The 16,067-nt window shown below is 41.4% G+C and overlaps 2 protein-coding genes and 1 long non-coding RNA gene across 4 annotated transcripts; 1 reads left to right on the top strand and 2 right to left on the bottom strand.

The window, feature by feature from the left end:
- Positions 1 to 9: 9 nt before the first annotated feature.
- On the bottom strand, positions 10 to 2,280 carry LOC134068957 (uncharacterized). 2 transcript variants are annotated; one of them, XM_062524783.1, is made up of 4 exons: positions 2,111 to 2,280; positions 1,370 to 1,564; positions 1,206 to 1,276; positions 10 to 1,103 (listed from the first exon to the last, which is right to left on the bottom strand). In XM_062524783.1, the coding sequence occupies exons 1-4, from the start codon at positions 2,114 to 2,116 to the stop codon at positions 134 to 136; spliced, it is 1,242 nt and encodes a 413-aa protein (XP_062380767.1). In that variant the 5' UTR covers positions 2,117 to 2,280; the 3' UTR covers positions 10 to 133. The 2 variants fall into 2 exon arrangements, with proteins under 2 accessions (XP_062380767.1, XP_062380768.1); XM_062524784.1 differs by having other exon boundaries at positions 1,206 to 1,268.
- Positions 2,281 to 6,482: 4,202 nt separating this feature from the next.
- ppp2caa (protein phosphatase 2 catalytic subunit alpha a) lies at positions 6,483 to 11,681 on the bottom strand. The gene is made up of 7 exons (XM_062524782.1): positions 11,216 to 11,681; positions 10,041 to 10,250; positions 8,951 to 9,124; positions 8,334 to 8,423; positions 7,972 to 8,133; positions 7,647 to 7,765; positions 6,483 to 7,407 (listed from the first exon to the last, which is right to left on the bottom strand). Exons 1-7 carry the CDS (start codon positions 11,315 to 11,317, stop codon positions 7,335 to 7,337), a joined length of 930 nt encoding a protein of 309 aa, XP_062380766.1. The 5' UTR covers positions 11,318 to 11,681; the 3' UTR covers positions 6,483 to 7,334.
- A 1,267-nt stretch (positions 11,682 to 12,948) lies between these two features.
- Positions 12,949 to 15,616, top strand: LOC134069014 (uncharacterized). The gene is made up of 5 exons (XR_009936748.1): positions 12,949 to 13,040; positions 13,334 to 13,531; positions 13,977 to 14,096; positions 15,354 to 15,426; positions 15,532 to 15,616. It is a non-coding gene; the product is annotated as an uncharacterized LOC134069014 (long non-coding RNA).
- The last annotated feature ends 451 nt before the right edge of the window (positions 15,617 to 16,067 follow it).

Genomic DNA, 16,067 nt, shown 5'->3' with positions numbered 1-16,067 from the left:
ATAGTACTATTATAGGGATAGATGGGTATATTGTATATGAATGTATGTGTGTACACACACAAGTGTATATGTTCATATTGTTTACAAGAATGATACAATAAATGTAATTAAATGAAGCAACATCTGAAATGACTTATACATTCAAACACTTCTGTAGGTAGTGGTAAAAAAAAAACAGATCTCCTTGGTCCCTAATGGTGCTCATTACATCTAGATTTTTGTGTATGCGCTCAACAAGCATGTCCTCCTGCGCACATACCACAAAATCACACCACTCTAAACCTGTTAGGAGGATCTGACCTTGTACTTGCCAATAGTACTTGTGCTGCCTCCTAAGCTGCAAAGAACCTTCCGACATCTTCAGGTACGGACAGTCAACGTAACTCTTGATGTTTGGGCATTTAATTTCCAGCAGACCGAATGGTGGGATTTCAGAAGGATCGAACACAACTCCATCAGGGGAGCATCCCAGCCATGGAGCATCAGGGTGTATAATGAACCCGCAGGGTGAATAGTTGACATTTTTTAAACTGCAGTACTCTTTCACAGCAACTGGCTCCATGTCAATTCCTCTCCTCATGTCCTTCGTCAAGACGGTCCCCCTCAAAATTCTGTGTGCCAGATTTTCAGCTGATGTATGACAGCGAACATGGCATGCCTCGTGAAAGCGTGTAGATGTAACTCGCATCTTTCTCAGTCGATGCCATTCCTGGCATGAGCTCTGCTCCCGTGTTGCAGCTTCAATCCTGTGGGCCATGTGGAATGACACTTGTAGCGATTTCATATGTACATGTTCCTCCTCTGACAACACATAGGCGCATGTGGTTGGCTCAAGCCTATAGCCTTGGATGGGAAGGGAAGGTTGGGCAGAGGAGTCTGGGATGTTGATGATTTCCCGCATTTCTGGTGGTTTTTGCTGAAATGCCAGCACACTCCCTGCCTGGACAGCCCCAAAAGCTGTCTGAACTAATGGGACTTCCGCTGATATGCCCATGGTGGTCACCAGAGGTGCAAGCAAATGGGGGAAGTCTTTATATGCTTCTGCCACTCTCAATGTGGCAAGATCTGGCATTTCCCCGTCAAGTGCTTTGTAGAGAGAACTTCTGAAAATGTTAAAGAGAAAAAATGAAAAAAAAAAAAAACTGCAGCATGTACATATTAACCACATCAACACATAGCTTAAACTAAAGGTAATATGATCTCACCTCACACATACAGCCGTAGAATTTTGAGGTTTGCGGACCTCCATGTCTCCCACAGGACCTGGCCTAACACCCTGACAGCAATGACAGCAATGACATATTTTGACATGGCATCACAATAGCTACATGTGCATAGGTACAATTCACATGACCAACAGATGACTTACCATGGTCCTTGGCTTATGCCAGCTCTGCTCAGTTTCTGTGCAACTGTGCACTGGGGGTACAGCAGGGATGCCTAGTTGTGATAGGTGTGCTGTTTGATACAGTAGTGCAACCAAATGGTTGCATAAGGCACACCCCGCCACACATGAGCAGTGGGTGCTCACCAAAATGACAGGCTTTGAGTCTTTTAACACCATCTAGGAAGAAATTGAAGCTTAGATGAGAAACACCTCAACAAGAGATACATATATAAGCATTGTTTTGTAGATGAGAGCCACATAGGCCTACCCATTCACATCCACAAACAGTAGACTGTATCATATACATTTAGATAATGTTACTTATCAGCTGGGCAACTTATCAGCAGGCCTAACCATTACTGTACCCTAACATTGACCCTAGTCACCCTACTCTCAATTCGTGTGGCTTTTCATTTTTCCTCATCGATCTATGACAGACTGCCCTCACGCTGACCTCTCCTGTCAACTTGTTTTTCATCGACACTGTTAGGGAAAAAGATGAACATGCATTTTGAAACTGGGTTACACTCGTTCTTACACTGTGCTAGTTTGTCTGTTTTTGTTAATAGCAGTTTTCAGACAGATTTCAGACAGGAAATACACGTATGTCTAAAACGAAAACGGCTAAACAGTATCTTTAAACAAAATAGCGGACGTTAACAAGATTAGCTGCTAGTCACGTCAGTTTGTGTTTACATCAGCATGATAACGTTAGGTACTTACCCTCATAGTTGTCGATGTAACTGCTTATGTACATCTTAAATCCTTTTTCTCTCTTGCTGTTGGGAGCGGCACATGATTTGCTTATGAGTCGGTGTATGTCGTTTACTGTTATACGGGGTAAATCCTGAAGACAACGAGTGTAAAAAAGCGCCATGGCTGTCAGTGTCAGTCTCACGGTACGGTCAGATCTTTCCGGCACTTCACTTTGTCGTGTCGGAACCCGCTATTTCCCTATGGGTGACGTCAAGCGACTTTAACGGACCCGCAAAGCATTCCGGGAAGGCAGCGCTGCATTTGAAAACCTGTCGCGCGACAGAAAAGCTGGCCGATCCCCAGCTCTATGCAAATGAGTCCGTTGAACGCGAGCCGTCTGTCCAATGAAAGCACGAGGTAGTAGGTTCGTCGTTGTAGTACAACAGTGCCCGTGAAACTTGGTTCCGTATACAAGTCAAATTCATGTTTAAACGAACTCTTCCACGACCAGCTAGTTGTCCATAAAATAAACGAAACTTGGATTTGGAGAAATACATTGACTGTTGGTGTTTCTGGTGAGGATTTGAGATTGCATTGAGTAGTTTAAATAAAACAATATTTCAAAATGGCTTGCATAGTTTGTGTAGGCTATTAATATTTTCGTATGCTGTTAAATACACGCCTAAAATGGTGTATATTTGTGAGAAACACTTTAGACAAGTTAAAACGAACTGCTTATGAACTGCTAACTGACAATTCAAACGAAACGCCCACTCACGACAAACGAGGGGAAGACGTGCGACACCTTCCGACACATATGTAGTGCATATGTGTTCACACCGTCACTCGTCAGTGTCTCTCGGAGGCGGGCCGCGGGAGTCACGTCAGTGAAGCTAACAGGAAGTTGCTAGCATAGTAGTCTCGAACCCGGAATTGTGACGTGCATGGAGGCTATATAGCACGAGTGGGAGTGGGTTGTTGCTGGATATTCCCACGGGTGTTGTTCGGCCGTAGCCTCGAGGCCGGAGGCCGAGTGGCGCAGGCAACAACACCCGTGGGAATATCCAGCAACAACCCACGATCACGAGTGCTATATTGCTTTTATACAACAATTCTACCACTTGTTTTTTTGCGCTAATTTCCCATTATAATGTAAACGTTTAAATCGCTAAAACTGTCTTGTTTGTAGAACTACTTCTCTCCGCCACGTTACTAGTTCTAAATGGTTGCTATGGCCAAAGGCCAGTCGTTAGTTCTAAAAGCACGTTGCTATGGCCAAAAGCCAGTCGTTAGTTCTATCTCTTCCGTTGTCAAGCAATGTAGGCCTAGCCTAATAAACGTTAGCTCGCATTGCCTCTGGTTAGGACATGCTTTTAGCTTTGAAACATCACTATTTTACTTAGCCTACATGCCATCCAACTAGCTAATATCCACCTCCGTCATATTTTATGTTGTGAGCGTCTGTATTTCAGCTTGGATGCAACATGACAGTTCGTTTTACACTTCACAATTTGACATTGTATCGCGGAGTGATTTATTATTAGCTGTGAAAAGTCCGAGTGGATTATCGTGGGATATTTCAACTCATGGAACGTCTCTCGGCCAATCAGAAACAAAGAAACAGCTTCATAGAACCCAATTGTTGTATAAAATGTATTATACAACAATTGGGTTCTATGAAGCTGTTTCTTGGTTTCTGATTCTGAAACACGGGCAGAGACGTGAAAAATGAAATACATATATTTTTATTTAGTGTCAAAAACACGGATGTACAAATGACTTGGTCAACCACGGCAGTCACAACAATGGACAAACATGCTCCCCTGGTCGAGAAGTGGAAGAGATGCCGGGGTGTGACAAGGACGTGGCCTTAAATGGAGATTCAATGGACTGTAGGGTGAAACCCTTTTATTAATGCTGTTGACAGGACTGGACTCTGGAGGCTGATCCCTGGCAGGAAGCAGAAAGGGAGAAAGTATAACCACACACACCCACCTTGAATTTCCCCTTGGGGATCAATAAAGTATCTATCTATCTATCTATCTATCTATCTATCTATCTATCACTACTCACACTGCAACCAGGTGACGACACTGCAATGTCAAACACTCTGTGTGGTGGAAGTAAGGAAGCTAGTGAGAAACACCACCACCTGGAGACTGCAAACCACCAGTGCAGGCCCACTGTTTCCTGTCAAAGAGGGAGAGAAATATATCCGTTACAGTCATCTAGGGGTTGGGCAGCCACCCAACGATGTGGAGAGGGTACTTGACACACAGGGTATGCTGAGAGAGGCCCAGAACCCTCCTATAGAGACCCCGGGCGTCTTCCACCACTGAGGAGTCAGACAGATAGGCCTATATGCCCACTCGGTCGGACACACACACACACACACACACACACACACACACACACACACACACACACACACACCAACACAATGTAGTAATGACAAAAGAAAAGAAAACAATACTAGGTACTACAAACTCTCACCAGCAGTAGCCTAGAAATCATAACAGAATTAGATCAGCAGCAAATGAAGCTGTCGACGGAGGAAGGTGACATTTCCATTTATCTGTAGAGCCCCTTTTGCATTCTTTCACAATACTTTTTTGCGTTCCCTCACAAAGTGTTTGCTCTTATAATAATAAATAAATGTCCACCTCTAATTCCCACCATTGCATTATTAGTTATTGTATTATTATTATCATAGTGTATATGTACTTTAAGTGTGTGTGTGTGTGTGTGTGTGTGTGTGTGTATCTGCAGGTGGGTGTGAGAGCAGTGAGCAAGGCGCATGCCTCGTGCAATGTGAAGTCCTCTTGAGTGTGTATATCTGTGTGTGTTTGTGTGTGTGAGAGCATATATACAGTATACAGCAGGGGTCGGCAATTAAGTTTGGCCTCGGGCCAGATATTTTCCGAGCCATTACATAGCGGGCCACAAGTTCACAACCAAAACAATGGCTAATTTAATTAATTAATATCGGAGGAGGTAAAAATGATAGGCGCTCTTGAAATGACAGAGCAGAGGACATTCAAGCAGGCTGATGTAGGTTAAATTTGTCGACTGGTCATTGGGGGCGCTATTATATGTCTGTGTCTTTAAAAAAAATAATGATAAAAAAACAGCAGAAAAACATTTCCACGCGTTGCTGTTAGCTGTCAAAAAATGGCACTATGAAAAAATCTGAAGAGAAAAGTTAACAGCGAAAACAGGATCTTTAATGATGAATGGACAGAGAACTATGCCTTCATCCTCCCTAATTGTATTAATGCAAAGCCCACATGCCTGATCTGTAACAACTAGGCCTACTAACGAGGGTTTCTCTGCATGCAAAGAGTACAAGACGGCACCACGAAAGTATGCTAATTTAAAGGTTGCGTTCCTAAATAACACGCACGCTATTAATGTTTGAAACTCGTGTTTTACTTTTCACAGTTGTGCGTAAATTGCCTGTTTGATGTCAGGCCTGTTTAAAAGAAGTCGTGTTTCAATTATCCCCATAAGCCTATGTCCGTTGTTTGAATGACAACATGTGTTTTAGAGACTAGCTTGGAATTTGAGAACCAGCGCTGTCCACTGACTTCATTTGATTTTGCATGTTGTGCGTTCACGCTGCACCTCGCTGCGTGCTTCACTCGTATTCAGATGAAACAAATATCTAAGCATTTAGATTGATTTATATTCTTCTGTTCTGGAAAGTTACGTTTCAAAATAAAGAGCATGTTTGAGACTGGCAGTCCGATTTTTTTTTTATTTTATTTATTTATTATTTTTTTTTTTATTCTCTGGTTCAAAAGATATCACGGGCCAGATGTTTTTTGCTTGCGGGCCGCATCTGGCCCGCGGGCCGCCTATTGCCGACCACTGGTATACAGTATATATGTTTGTGTGTGTGTGTGTGTGTGTGTTTGAGAATATGTATGTGTATGTGTGTGAGAATATGTATATGTGTGTGCGTGTGTGTTTGAGAGAGAGTGAGTATATGTATATGTGTGTGTGTGAGAGAGTGAATTTGAATTTGAGTATGTACGTGTGTGAGAGAGAGAGAGAGAGAGAGAGAGAGAGAGAGAGAGAGTGTGTGTGTGTGTATGAGTACTGAAATAATACGGACATATAATACAGTACATTACAAATACAGGCAAATCAGTCAATCAATTGATATTGACCTTCCTCCAGTTCATCCCTTAATAGGTTGTCTTGGTATGGAGTCTGCGTGGAGGAAACCAGCCTTACGTACCACTGCTGAAACCTCGAATTATCTAATAAGTATTAGATGGCACCACTTTCAAAAAAAGTCTAATGACTTGAAACAGTATCAAAAGAATAAGGTATTTGATTCAAATGTGCCCTTAAAAGATAAACAGTATTAAACATTAAAGACACATACACAACATTTCATGTGGAGTAACCCCAGTCTTTATTGAAGTGCTGAAGTCTCCCAAACAGGCTTTAACAAAGAAATAAACAAATAATTTAGACATAGTCTTGGAATACCTATACAGCTGAATGGAATAGAAGCAGAGAGAGAGAGAGAGAGAGAGAGAGAGAGAGAGAGAGAGAGAGAGAGAGAGAGAGAGAGAGAGAGAGAGAGAGAGAAAAAGCAGCAACGTTATGCTGGTGTTAAATATAAAATAAAATGCATGATAATCCTGTTCTACAAAACATCATACAGTAATCAAAATAAAACTGACAAGTGCGAAACAAGTGCGAAAAAAACTGAAGCGTGTAACCTGGTCTATGTCCCCCCTCCTTCACACAAATCCTTCTGTTATTGTAAAAACCCTCAGAAAGCCATGCAAAAGAGACGCCACTTACTTACATGGCAATGTAGTTTCTATTCAACACGACATCCCAACGGTACTCAGACTGAAGCGTTTACTTATCTAAGTGTGTGAATATGAGTTCACACAGCCCACCCCAACCCCTATACACCCGACAGTAAAAATCACAGGATAGAAACATCTTCCTATCCAGCAGTGACCACCATGTTTCATTGTCTTGACGGAACAAAAGCGACTTTGGAATAAAATACAATGATGCGACCATGCAGAAGGGCAAATTTTCTTTTTTTACTCTTGTGATCGACTTGCGTGGCAGCTTCTTTTGCAGATGTTTTTAATGAACATGGCACACACTTTGGTCCATGGAAGTATTTATTGAATATTAAATGTTGTTGGCCTTGTCCTTATGTAATTTCAGGGTGAACTGCACTGATGGCAAATACTTTTATCAGCGCTCAGGGTCTTTACAGGAAGTAGTCCGGGGTGCGGCGAGTCACGTGAGGCTCCCCTCTTCGAGGAGCAGGATCGAACTGCAGGCTAAGAAAGCAAACAAAAGCAAATATTACAACTTAAAGCAAGCAATAAAGTCTGTGACTGCCATTATTAGAATGTTTTTAAGACTTTATACATATAATTCTTTATGTTCAAATTTTAAACAGCTCGGCCCACTCCTGAATTAAGGCACAGTGCCTGAGAACTGTAAGTCCTAGTTAAAGACATCAAAATCAGCTCTGCAGATACATTGCGCTGGAAAGGGGATGAGAGGGTGAACTTACAAGGAATACTTAAGTGTGTCGTCCAGTTCCATGATAGCTGCCTGATTACCACAACGGTAACAATAATTTGGTGCGCTGAAAATCGTCACCACATTTCGTTCATGGCACCAGTTATAGCCCTAGCGGAGGGAAAAAGAGAGAGGGACAGAGACAGAGACAGAGAGAGAGAGAGAGAGAGAGAGAGAGAGAGAGAGAGAGAGAGAGAGAGAGAGAGAGAGAGGCAGATTATTAGAACAACAGCCCTGTACTCTGCTCCTGGTGCATATGAGTGATTCTTTATTTTTGGTTCTTCTCCCTCCCACCGGTTCAAGCCCACAGTGCTCACCTCCATCACCAGCTGGTGAGCCCTCGAGACCAAAGTCAGGCAGTTGGCATGGTTGAAAGTCTCGGAGATGTCCTGCCCAAAAGTGTAGCCGGCACCACGGGGCGAAATACCCCAGCCTCCGCGGTCATCTGGGTCTGACCACAGCAGGTCGCACATGGGACCCTAGACCAATGAACAGTGATGTCAAAATAGAAGAAGGAAAATAAAACCATACAGGCTCGTAAGAGAAACAGACTGAGTTTGAGAAAAAGGAAGAACCAAGCCCAACACCCACACTCACACACCTCACACAGTCACACACACCTCACATACTCCTGATGACACCCCCCAAGCCCCCCCTCCCCCCTGATGAAGGACTATACCTCATGTGGCACCTCTTGAATGCGGTCGAGAGCTCTGATATGGTCCAGTGTGTCAATGGAGGGAGACAGACCTCCATGCAGGCAAAAAATCTACATCAACAACACAGAACGAGGGAAAGAGAGAGAGAACGATAAAGAGAAGAGAGAGCGAGAGAGCGAAAGAGAGAGAGAGAGAGAGAGAGAGAGATTTAACCCTGAGGCTGGATTCACTCCTGTATTTTGTTTAACAGTGACCCAGATAGGGTTCCCGTGCTGTTGGAAGGTTACAAGCACATCTGATTTTCTTTCTTATTAGGCTACTCTTATTGAACTTCATATTGGATCATAGTAATAGTTTGTAAAATCATATAACCCCATGTCTAACTTCAGAAAATATATGTATGCAACACACACTGTATCAATGCACATGAACAATCCTATAGTTGAATATGAACACTGGCATAGTTTAGTGGAAAACCCAAGATGCAAGTAAACAAACACTAACTAATAATAATAAACCCATCTTACTATGGATTACTTATACAGTACATGCTGCATATATCTCATACATCACATAGACAGCCATTCAACAAGTCAATTAAAACTTTGCAATGTTCAGAGTTCGGTCAGAGGCTTACCTGTGTGTCGACCAGTGCAGTGAGAGGCAGATAATCAAACAGGTCTGTGAAGTATTTCCAAACATTTGCGTTTCCGTACTTTCTCAAGCACTCGTCATAGAAACCATACACCTGTGTGATCTGTCTGCTCTCATGATTCCCCCGAAGGATGGTAATTCTCTCTGGGTAGCGCACCTGATTAAAAAATAATAATAATAAATAATAATTATAATATTAATAATAAACCATTATTAAAGTGAAACCGTAAATACAGAGTGGTCAAGCCACTGCATATTTGGAAGCAATTTCTAGTCTCCTGTTGCTTGAGATCCTTTCATCACTATAGCAACAAGTCAAAACCACTAAAACAGCCTGACAGATCAAAGGGCCAATCCGCCATGTGCAAAAAAAGAGGTGAACAAAAAAAAAATCATAATAATCTTTGGAAAGAATCTTTCTGACTTTTTTTTCTCTCATGCTGCAGTGTAGTGCAGAGTTCTGGGCCAGCACTGAAGTCTTAGTGTTAGTTTTGGTTATGTGTTGCTCAGCCTGCGAGCCTAAAAATAGACTGGGACACATTTCCAAGCATACACTGGAAACATCTGGAACCATGCTTTTGACAAAAATATTGAACCCAGAACTGAGGCACGATCAAATAGAACCCTTTTCAGCCGTACATAGAAGGCCATTGGCTCTCGAAAGGTTAGAATACATACTGACTGAGCAACAGCAATCATAAACAGGCTGTTTGTGATCTCCCTGGTATGATAATCTGGGATTATTCAAATTCCACCACACACAAATGTCTCACTCTAGGTAAACAGTATCTACTGCAGATCTACTGCCACCACTAAACACTGCAAGATTTTTTTGGGGGTGGGGAAGTTCGGTCAAACAAGTAGGATACTACACCATGGAATGCAACAAGACCAGACCCAATTGACCCACATTGAGGTGAAGACCTTTACTGTGAAACAGCCTCCAGGTCAGACAGAGAGCTACAGAATGTGTGCAACAACATATGTCTAAACCCTATGCAGGCAAACAAAGGATTACAGGCGAGCAAATTCACTCGGAAAGCACACATCCCGTGAAGCCAGCCAAGTTTCACCTTGAGCGAGACGAGTAGTGTGACCGTCTCCACGGAGTAGTAGCCTCTGTCCACGTAGTCGCCCATGAAAAGGTAGTTGGTATCGGGCGACTTCCCTCCAATCTTGAACAACTCCATGAGGTCGTGGAACTGGCCATGGACGTCGCCACAGACAGTCACAGGACATCGTACCTCCTGTACGTTGGACTCCTTTGTTAAAATCTCCTTAGCCTGTAAAAAGAAGGGGAGGAAGAATTTGGCGATGCCGCATTAGTGGGTTACCGGGTCAGCTCATTAATGCACACTTGTTACAAAAAAAAAATCCCTAGCAGAACTGCTGATGCCAAGGGAACGCAGTCAGTAAAGGGGGCACCTCACACCATTGATAGGCTACATTCATTACTGGGTCTAATTATTTTTCACCAGATAGTTCAGACTTTGTCTAAATAGAAAGCAATAAGAAATAAATGTATTTAGAATTAAGAATAACAGCATGTCTCAAATGTTATATGTCCAAAGTGAGCAATAAACTTAAACTTAACTAAATGAGTGTGGGTTAGATTTGTAGAATTTAAGACTGGAGAGGCCCGTGCATAGGCCAGATTTTATAATGCAAAGTATGCTATTCTTCTGCAGTCCGGTGGGGTCGCACTGACTGCGCACATTAAATTATTTTAGTTGCCGCGTTATATCATATTTGTCCTGGTCTACAATACAGTCCATCTTGATCTTAGATATAGATCTGTGACCTCTTTCTGACTCTCGCGACACCAAAATAGTCTAGACAATTGATTAAATATGCGACTCTCAGCACCGGTCGTTTGACGAGCTGCGCATTCAACAGAACTGACTGTAACACTTTACAAACAACGTTACATTGTTTCTTGAATGCAACAGTTATTATAAACAATGTATCTAAACACTAGGGTTTCGTAAAATTGGGTAACGGTGCGCTTGTCAGCAGTGGTTGCTAGCTGAACTTCCCAGTCAACAACCAATGGCTACATTCATGGCGGTGCTGACAGCCAATAATAATAGCAGTCGGTCACCGCCATCTTCGGATAGCCTACAAGCCCATGGAAATAAGGTTGACGACAGGAGCTTGCAGGCGAAATGAGAAACGGGTTGAACTAGATTAGTGACCAACAGATTAAAATATGCGTAGTGACACTATCAGAATATGCTTTAATTCTCACCTTTTCACACAGTATTTTGACTTGGTTTTCTGACAGCTGCTTGCACTCGTTCAGTTGTTCAATCCATTGATCCAGTTCTTTCGTGAATGTCTTCTCGTCCATGATGAGAAGTTCAACTGTAGGTTGCAGTTAACGCGAATGACCACGAGCTAAGTAAATTATTGAAATGACTAATAGTCTAAATTACCTCACGTCTTGCGTTTGCTAGTAGTCATTACGCGAGAATGAATCCATCCGAATTAGTCCCAGTCCCACACATTTACCTTGCAAATGTCAAATGAAGCGTCATTTGTTTTATCATCCGAAAACACGGTGGTAACTCAAATATCCGAGAGTAGGAATTAACGGTATTGATTTTGGATTTGCTAAAATGCACTAAGCCCTCAACCCGACTCGTTTCCTTGCACACCAAAATCCAACCCGGCTATGTACAGTAGCTAGCGGTGTGGAATGTGTGATCAGGGAGGTTGACGTCATCTGTTCTGCATCACTGTCCAGAAACGTTACTTTAGTGCCACCTAGCGCATACAATTAAGCAATTTGTATCTTGTGTCAAAGCACTGACCAGGTGTTGCCCACAGATATCTGTCTGTGCTGATGGATAACATGTCATTTTGGACTGTGTAATAACCAAAAGTGCATTTATTTATGGACATATTTATAATAGGCCTGCAGCACACCTTTTTTTTTTTTTTTTTTTAATTTTTGCAACAAATCTGTCTCTTGATAAAATAGTTCAAAATTATGGAAAACCCCTGTGACTCAGAAGAGATTTGTTGACAATCCAACACTCTGGCTTTTGGCAAATCTGACCTGAACTGCAGTCTGTGGGGAGGACGTGTTTATCTGTCCATCATGATATCTCATCAAAAATAATTTGAAGAAGATAACCAAAAGCAGTTGCTAAAAAACATCTCCATAATGGTGGTTCATGCATCTCTCTGAGTCTAATTTTGCTGTCCTTTCATTTCACTGAGGCCTCCTGAATCTGAAGTTAAAGTTGGTGGTTGTTGGTTCTTGGAAAAGGGCTAAGATGAGCCCTCTGAGCAGCTTACTGCGTTTGACCAGATGGCTAGCCTAGTATGGCATGTCTCATCACGCTTTGTTTAGCTTGTTCTGGACATTCTGAAATCAATGTGTCTTAGCAAGATGTCAATATAGTCTAATATGATTTGATCACCTTTCATGGGCAAAATGTGTGGCCCTTTGCTGATATCAAATAGAAAGTGCACCTGTAATCTCTGGATGTAGGAACCTTGGAAACCTTTGAATGTTCAATTCATTTCAACATATTCTCTCGTACCACCAATACACACACTGAAACAAAGCATGAACTAATGAAATCATATGGCGTGAGACAGCTTTTAGCTGATGATAAGATGTATCTCATGGTCATTTGCAATCTCATTACATTTGCAAATAGATTTTGCATTGTTATTGAGCAAGCTTTAGTTGGACGTTGCACTTTGCCAGCATTTAAATGGGGCCCTTGGAATAAAACAAATAGGCCTACCAGAATAAAAACAACAACCACAAACATACAAACTACACCTATGCAAGAATCAATTAGATATAGTAAGCCTTTAAAGTATTTTGAAGATTCCAAAACAAGTACAGATCTTCAGTTCATCTGACACACACTGTAGCCTAAATTGACATCCCAGAGTTTTGTACAGTAGGTGGCGGTATATATCTAGCACGTTAAGGTGCTAATCACTTGTAGAACAGAAGAAGTTACAGAAGTCTTACGTGAAATTGACTTGCGCATCTGACAGACAGTTAGTTTCTTCCGATCCTCATAATCGCAGCTAAAATGTCAACGCAGGTAAGACAAACCCATATTAGTTTTTGCGTCTGTGGTTGCTTGTGTTTTTGGTTTTTGAATTATTGCTAGGAAAGGCCATGCACCATTGCAGACAGGCTGCTTAACATTTCTTCAGACTTGTTAAATGGCGATTGATTTTTTTAATGAAATAAATACATAACATTGTAATGTTGAAGTTTCAACATTGTGCTTTCTACGATAATTCCACTCCTTTACGTCAATTGGAAGCAATACTTCATTTGCAGCATTAATCTGTTTTAATCTGTGCGGTCACACAATAGACTCGTTTCCAGAATGGCTAAGGACTTCCTTAGTAAGGCATGCTGCAGACTCAGCATTCAGCACGCCCATGGCAAGACCTGAAGTAAAGTGTATGAAGACTGAAGATGTTTCGTGTTGTTCTATCCTCTGGATCTGTCTGACAGTAGGCTACATGATTGGTCCCTGTGACACACAGCCTTGATCTGCAGCCAGCAAGCTGATAAGCCTGGGTAGGTGAAGTTGATGAAGAACTGGGCCATGTTGCAGCAAGTCTCAGCTTTCTACCCTTAAAATAATCAGTTCCCCTTTACTTCAACTTTGTTGGTTTTGTTGGCGCAGTGAGAGTATGATATATGATCGGCCTACTCCATAGTGTGCAACATAGCCTATGGTCCACTTGTAGTCTGATCAAGGACCCAAAGTTCTCAAGCACTGTAATGTACCTATATATCATGACACACAAACAGAGGACTGTCATATAAGATATAAGAAAAGAAAAATATAAGAAAAAGCTGCTAGGGGACAACTTTTACGATACATTTTTGACCAACAAGCTATTTCCTTCTGGGGTTACACCTTTGCTGTCAATTTCTAGGATTGAAATGTCGGTGTAGAATATATGCTTTTGTGCTTGAGCTTTAAACATGTGTCGCACGTGTCCATGTCTCTTTACAGATGTCTTGGCAGAAAATGTCCGCTTTGTAAGGACCCCCAAAGATCATTGCCACGTTAGGGGAAATGATGTGCACTCATTGCGGAGAACTTGAAGTAACATAATCTGTCACTACATCCCAGGTAATGGTTGACTGTGGCTGTTTAAATGCACAACTCACACAGACAAACAGTATAGAGACACACATGATTCATAAGAGACAGGGATTTGCAGAGGCACTCTGAATTTTGAAAAAAGTATAAAAAGCCTTTCATGTATGGCAAGCACTGGTTTAAAAAGCACATTGGCCTACGTGTTACGCGACTTGTTGTAGGACTCGAGATTTATGCATTGCAACTAGTTGGGAATGGGCAATGCAAATGCATATGTATACACAAAAAGTGCTGTGTACCGTTGATGTCCATGTTTTTGTATTTGACTTTATATTTTACACAAAATGGTACATTTTGCAGTATCAATCAAACATGGACGCATTATCAATCAAAAACAGCCTTCTACATTATCAGCAGAGGCTTACAAATACAAAAAGTTATCGTTGTGTAGTGCTTTTCAGCATACACTATTGTTACGTAGCTCCCCAAAGGACCATGGTGGGAATACTTTTTTTAGAGGTGGAGGTGTATTTTTAGAGCGCCTATTGTGTTCCCTCACAGTAACTTTTGCTTTCCTTTGCAACAGTTTTGCATTCCCCTAGTTTTGTGTTTGTGTTGTATAAAATAAAAAATATTGTGAGAGAATGCAAAACAGTTGCGAGGGAACGCAAAACTGGTTTTGCATGAACGCAAAGGGATTCTGGGTCAATGCAATAGAAGCTCGAAAAAATAAATTCACCTCAATAAAAAATATTCCCACAATGCACCCTCGGGGGCTCCATACTCTGTTGACCGGACACAGCAGAGAGATAATATGGAATTTCTCATATAACTCCTCAATCTGTCATACTATTGCTGATGAGTGTACTTTTTAATTAGACCACTATTAGCCGCGGCTTATACATTGCTTTTGCAAAATGTCCTCAGGTATGAGGTTAATACATGCAGGGGGGCTGTTAATGTGGTTTTGTTTCTTTTAATTTGCATAAAACCCTGTCCTGCGGCTTATACACAATGCGGCTTATATGCGGGATATTACTGTAAAGGCTTTGCTGGCTTGTTGATGAGACATTTTGGGATATATTATTATTATTAATGTTTATTTGGTATGGACATAGCAATTACATTGGACAAACCAGATGCATTGTTTGAGTGTTTTAGCACAGGTGCTAATTCGCAACACTTGTCCATATATCTTGATAGATGATAGATGTACTGAGACAGACATTACTGTATTATCGTTATCAAAGATCCTTCATTACTCCTGTCATCATGTTTCCATCTTAGCCCCGGGACAAGGCCAATCACGCTGAGCTGAATTGCCCTGAATAGAAATAAAATGATGTAGTAATTTCTGGAGGTATTTAAGTTCATATCTGAGTAAACACACACATAATCATTATAGTGGTGGACATTAAAACTTTTTTGTATGAAAACATGAAATTCTTGTCTTTGTATTTGTCAGTCGGATCCTGTGATCATGGGAGGAATGATTGTCAGCATTGGTGACAAGTATGTGGACATACTGTATCGACAAAGACAAAAAAAAAACTCACCTGGATAATGAGGGATTCTTAAATGTGGAGAAAGACTGGAATGGGTTAACTGCAAGCATCATATTTTGTCAAAGTGCTTCATAATAGTGCAATAAATATAACATTTATTTATTACCTCTGTACAGTTCTAAATAAGTCTAATTTGAACCTTCATCAAGAATTGTGGCTTGAAGTATGCCGTAGGACGAGCAAATGACAAAACCAGGAACCCATTTTATGCTTACCGTATGGAGGCACAAACAGCCAGACACACACATGTGTGTTCTGAAATTCTGAGAAGATCCACTATATGAATTAAGTGCAACTGAAGTTGACTTTTGAGTAAAACGAAGAAGAAAAAAGACCTGTGAGTATTATGGAACATTTTGATAAAAAAAAAGACTGATTTTCTTCCATTTCTGAGTGTAGCCCACATAGGCATACCAGTAGAATGCCTGAGTGTTTT

The sequence above is a fragment of the Sardina pilchardus genome, chromosome 21 (assembly GCF_963854185.1).
Source record: "Sardina pilchardus chromosome 21, fSarPil1.1, whole genome shotgun sequence".
Classification (NCBI taxonomy): Eukaryota; Metazoa; Chordata; class Actinopteri; order Clupeiformes; family Clupeidae; genus Sardina; species Sardina pilchardus.
The sequence above is the reverse complement of the archived record's forward strand: the minus strand, read 5'-3'. Positions and strand labels throughout refer to the sequence as shown.

What these genes read in the sequence shown, in the direction of transcription:
- LOC134068957 (XM_062524783.1), bottom strand. An exon ending in GGCATAAGCCAAGGACCATG is followed by an intron (nt 1,277 to 1,369) that starts GTAAGTCATCTG and finishes CATTGCTGTCAG; the next exon opens with GGTGTTAGGCCAGGTCCTGT. An exon ending in TCTACGGCTGTATGTGTGAG is followed by an intron (nt 1,104 to 1,205) that starts GTGAGATCATAT and finishes TAACATTTTCAG; the next exon opens with AAGTTCTCTCTACAAAGCAC.
- ppp2caa (XM_062524782.1), bottom strand. Translation starts at nt 11,317, where the DNA reads ATGGACGAGAAGACATTCACGAAAGAACTGGATCAATGGATTGAACAA. An exon ending in CACTACTCGTCTCGCTCAAG is followed by an intron (nt 9,125 to 10,040) that starts GTGAAACTTGGC and finishes TTTTTTAATCAG; the next exon opens with GTGCGCTACCCAGAGAGAAT. An exon ending in CTCACCAGCTGGTGATGGAG is followed by an intron (nt 7,766 to 7,971) that starts GTGAGCACTGTG and finishes TCCCTCCGCTAG; the next exon opens with GGCTATAACTGGTGCCATGA.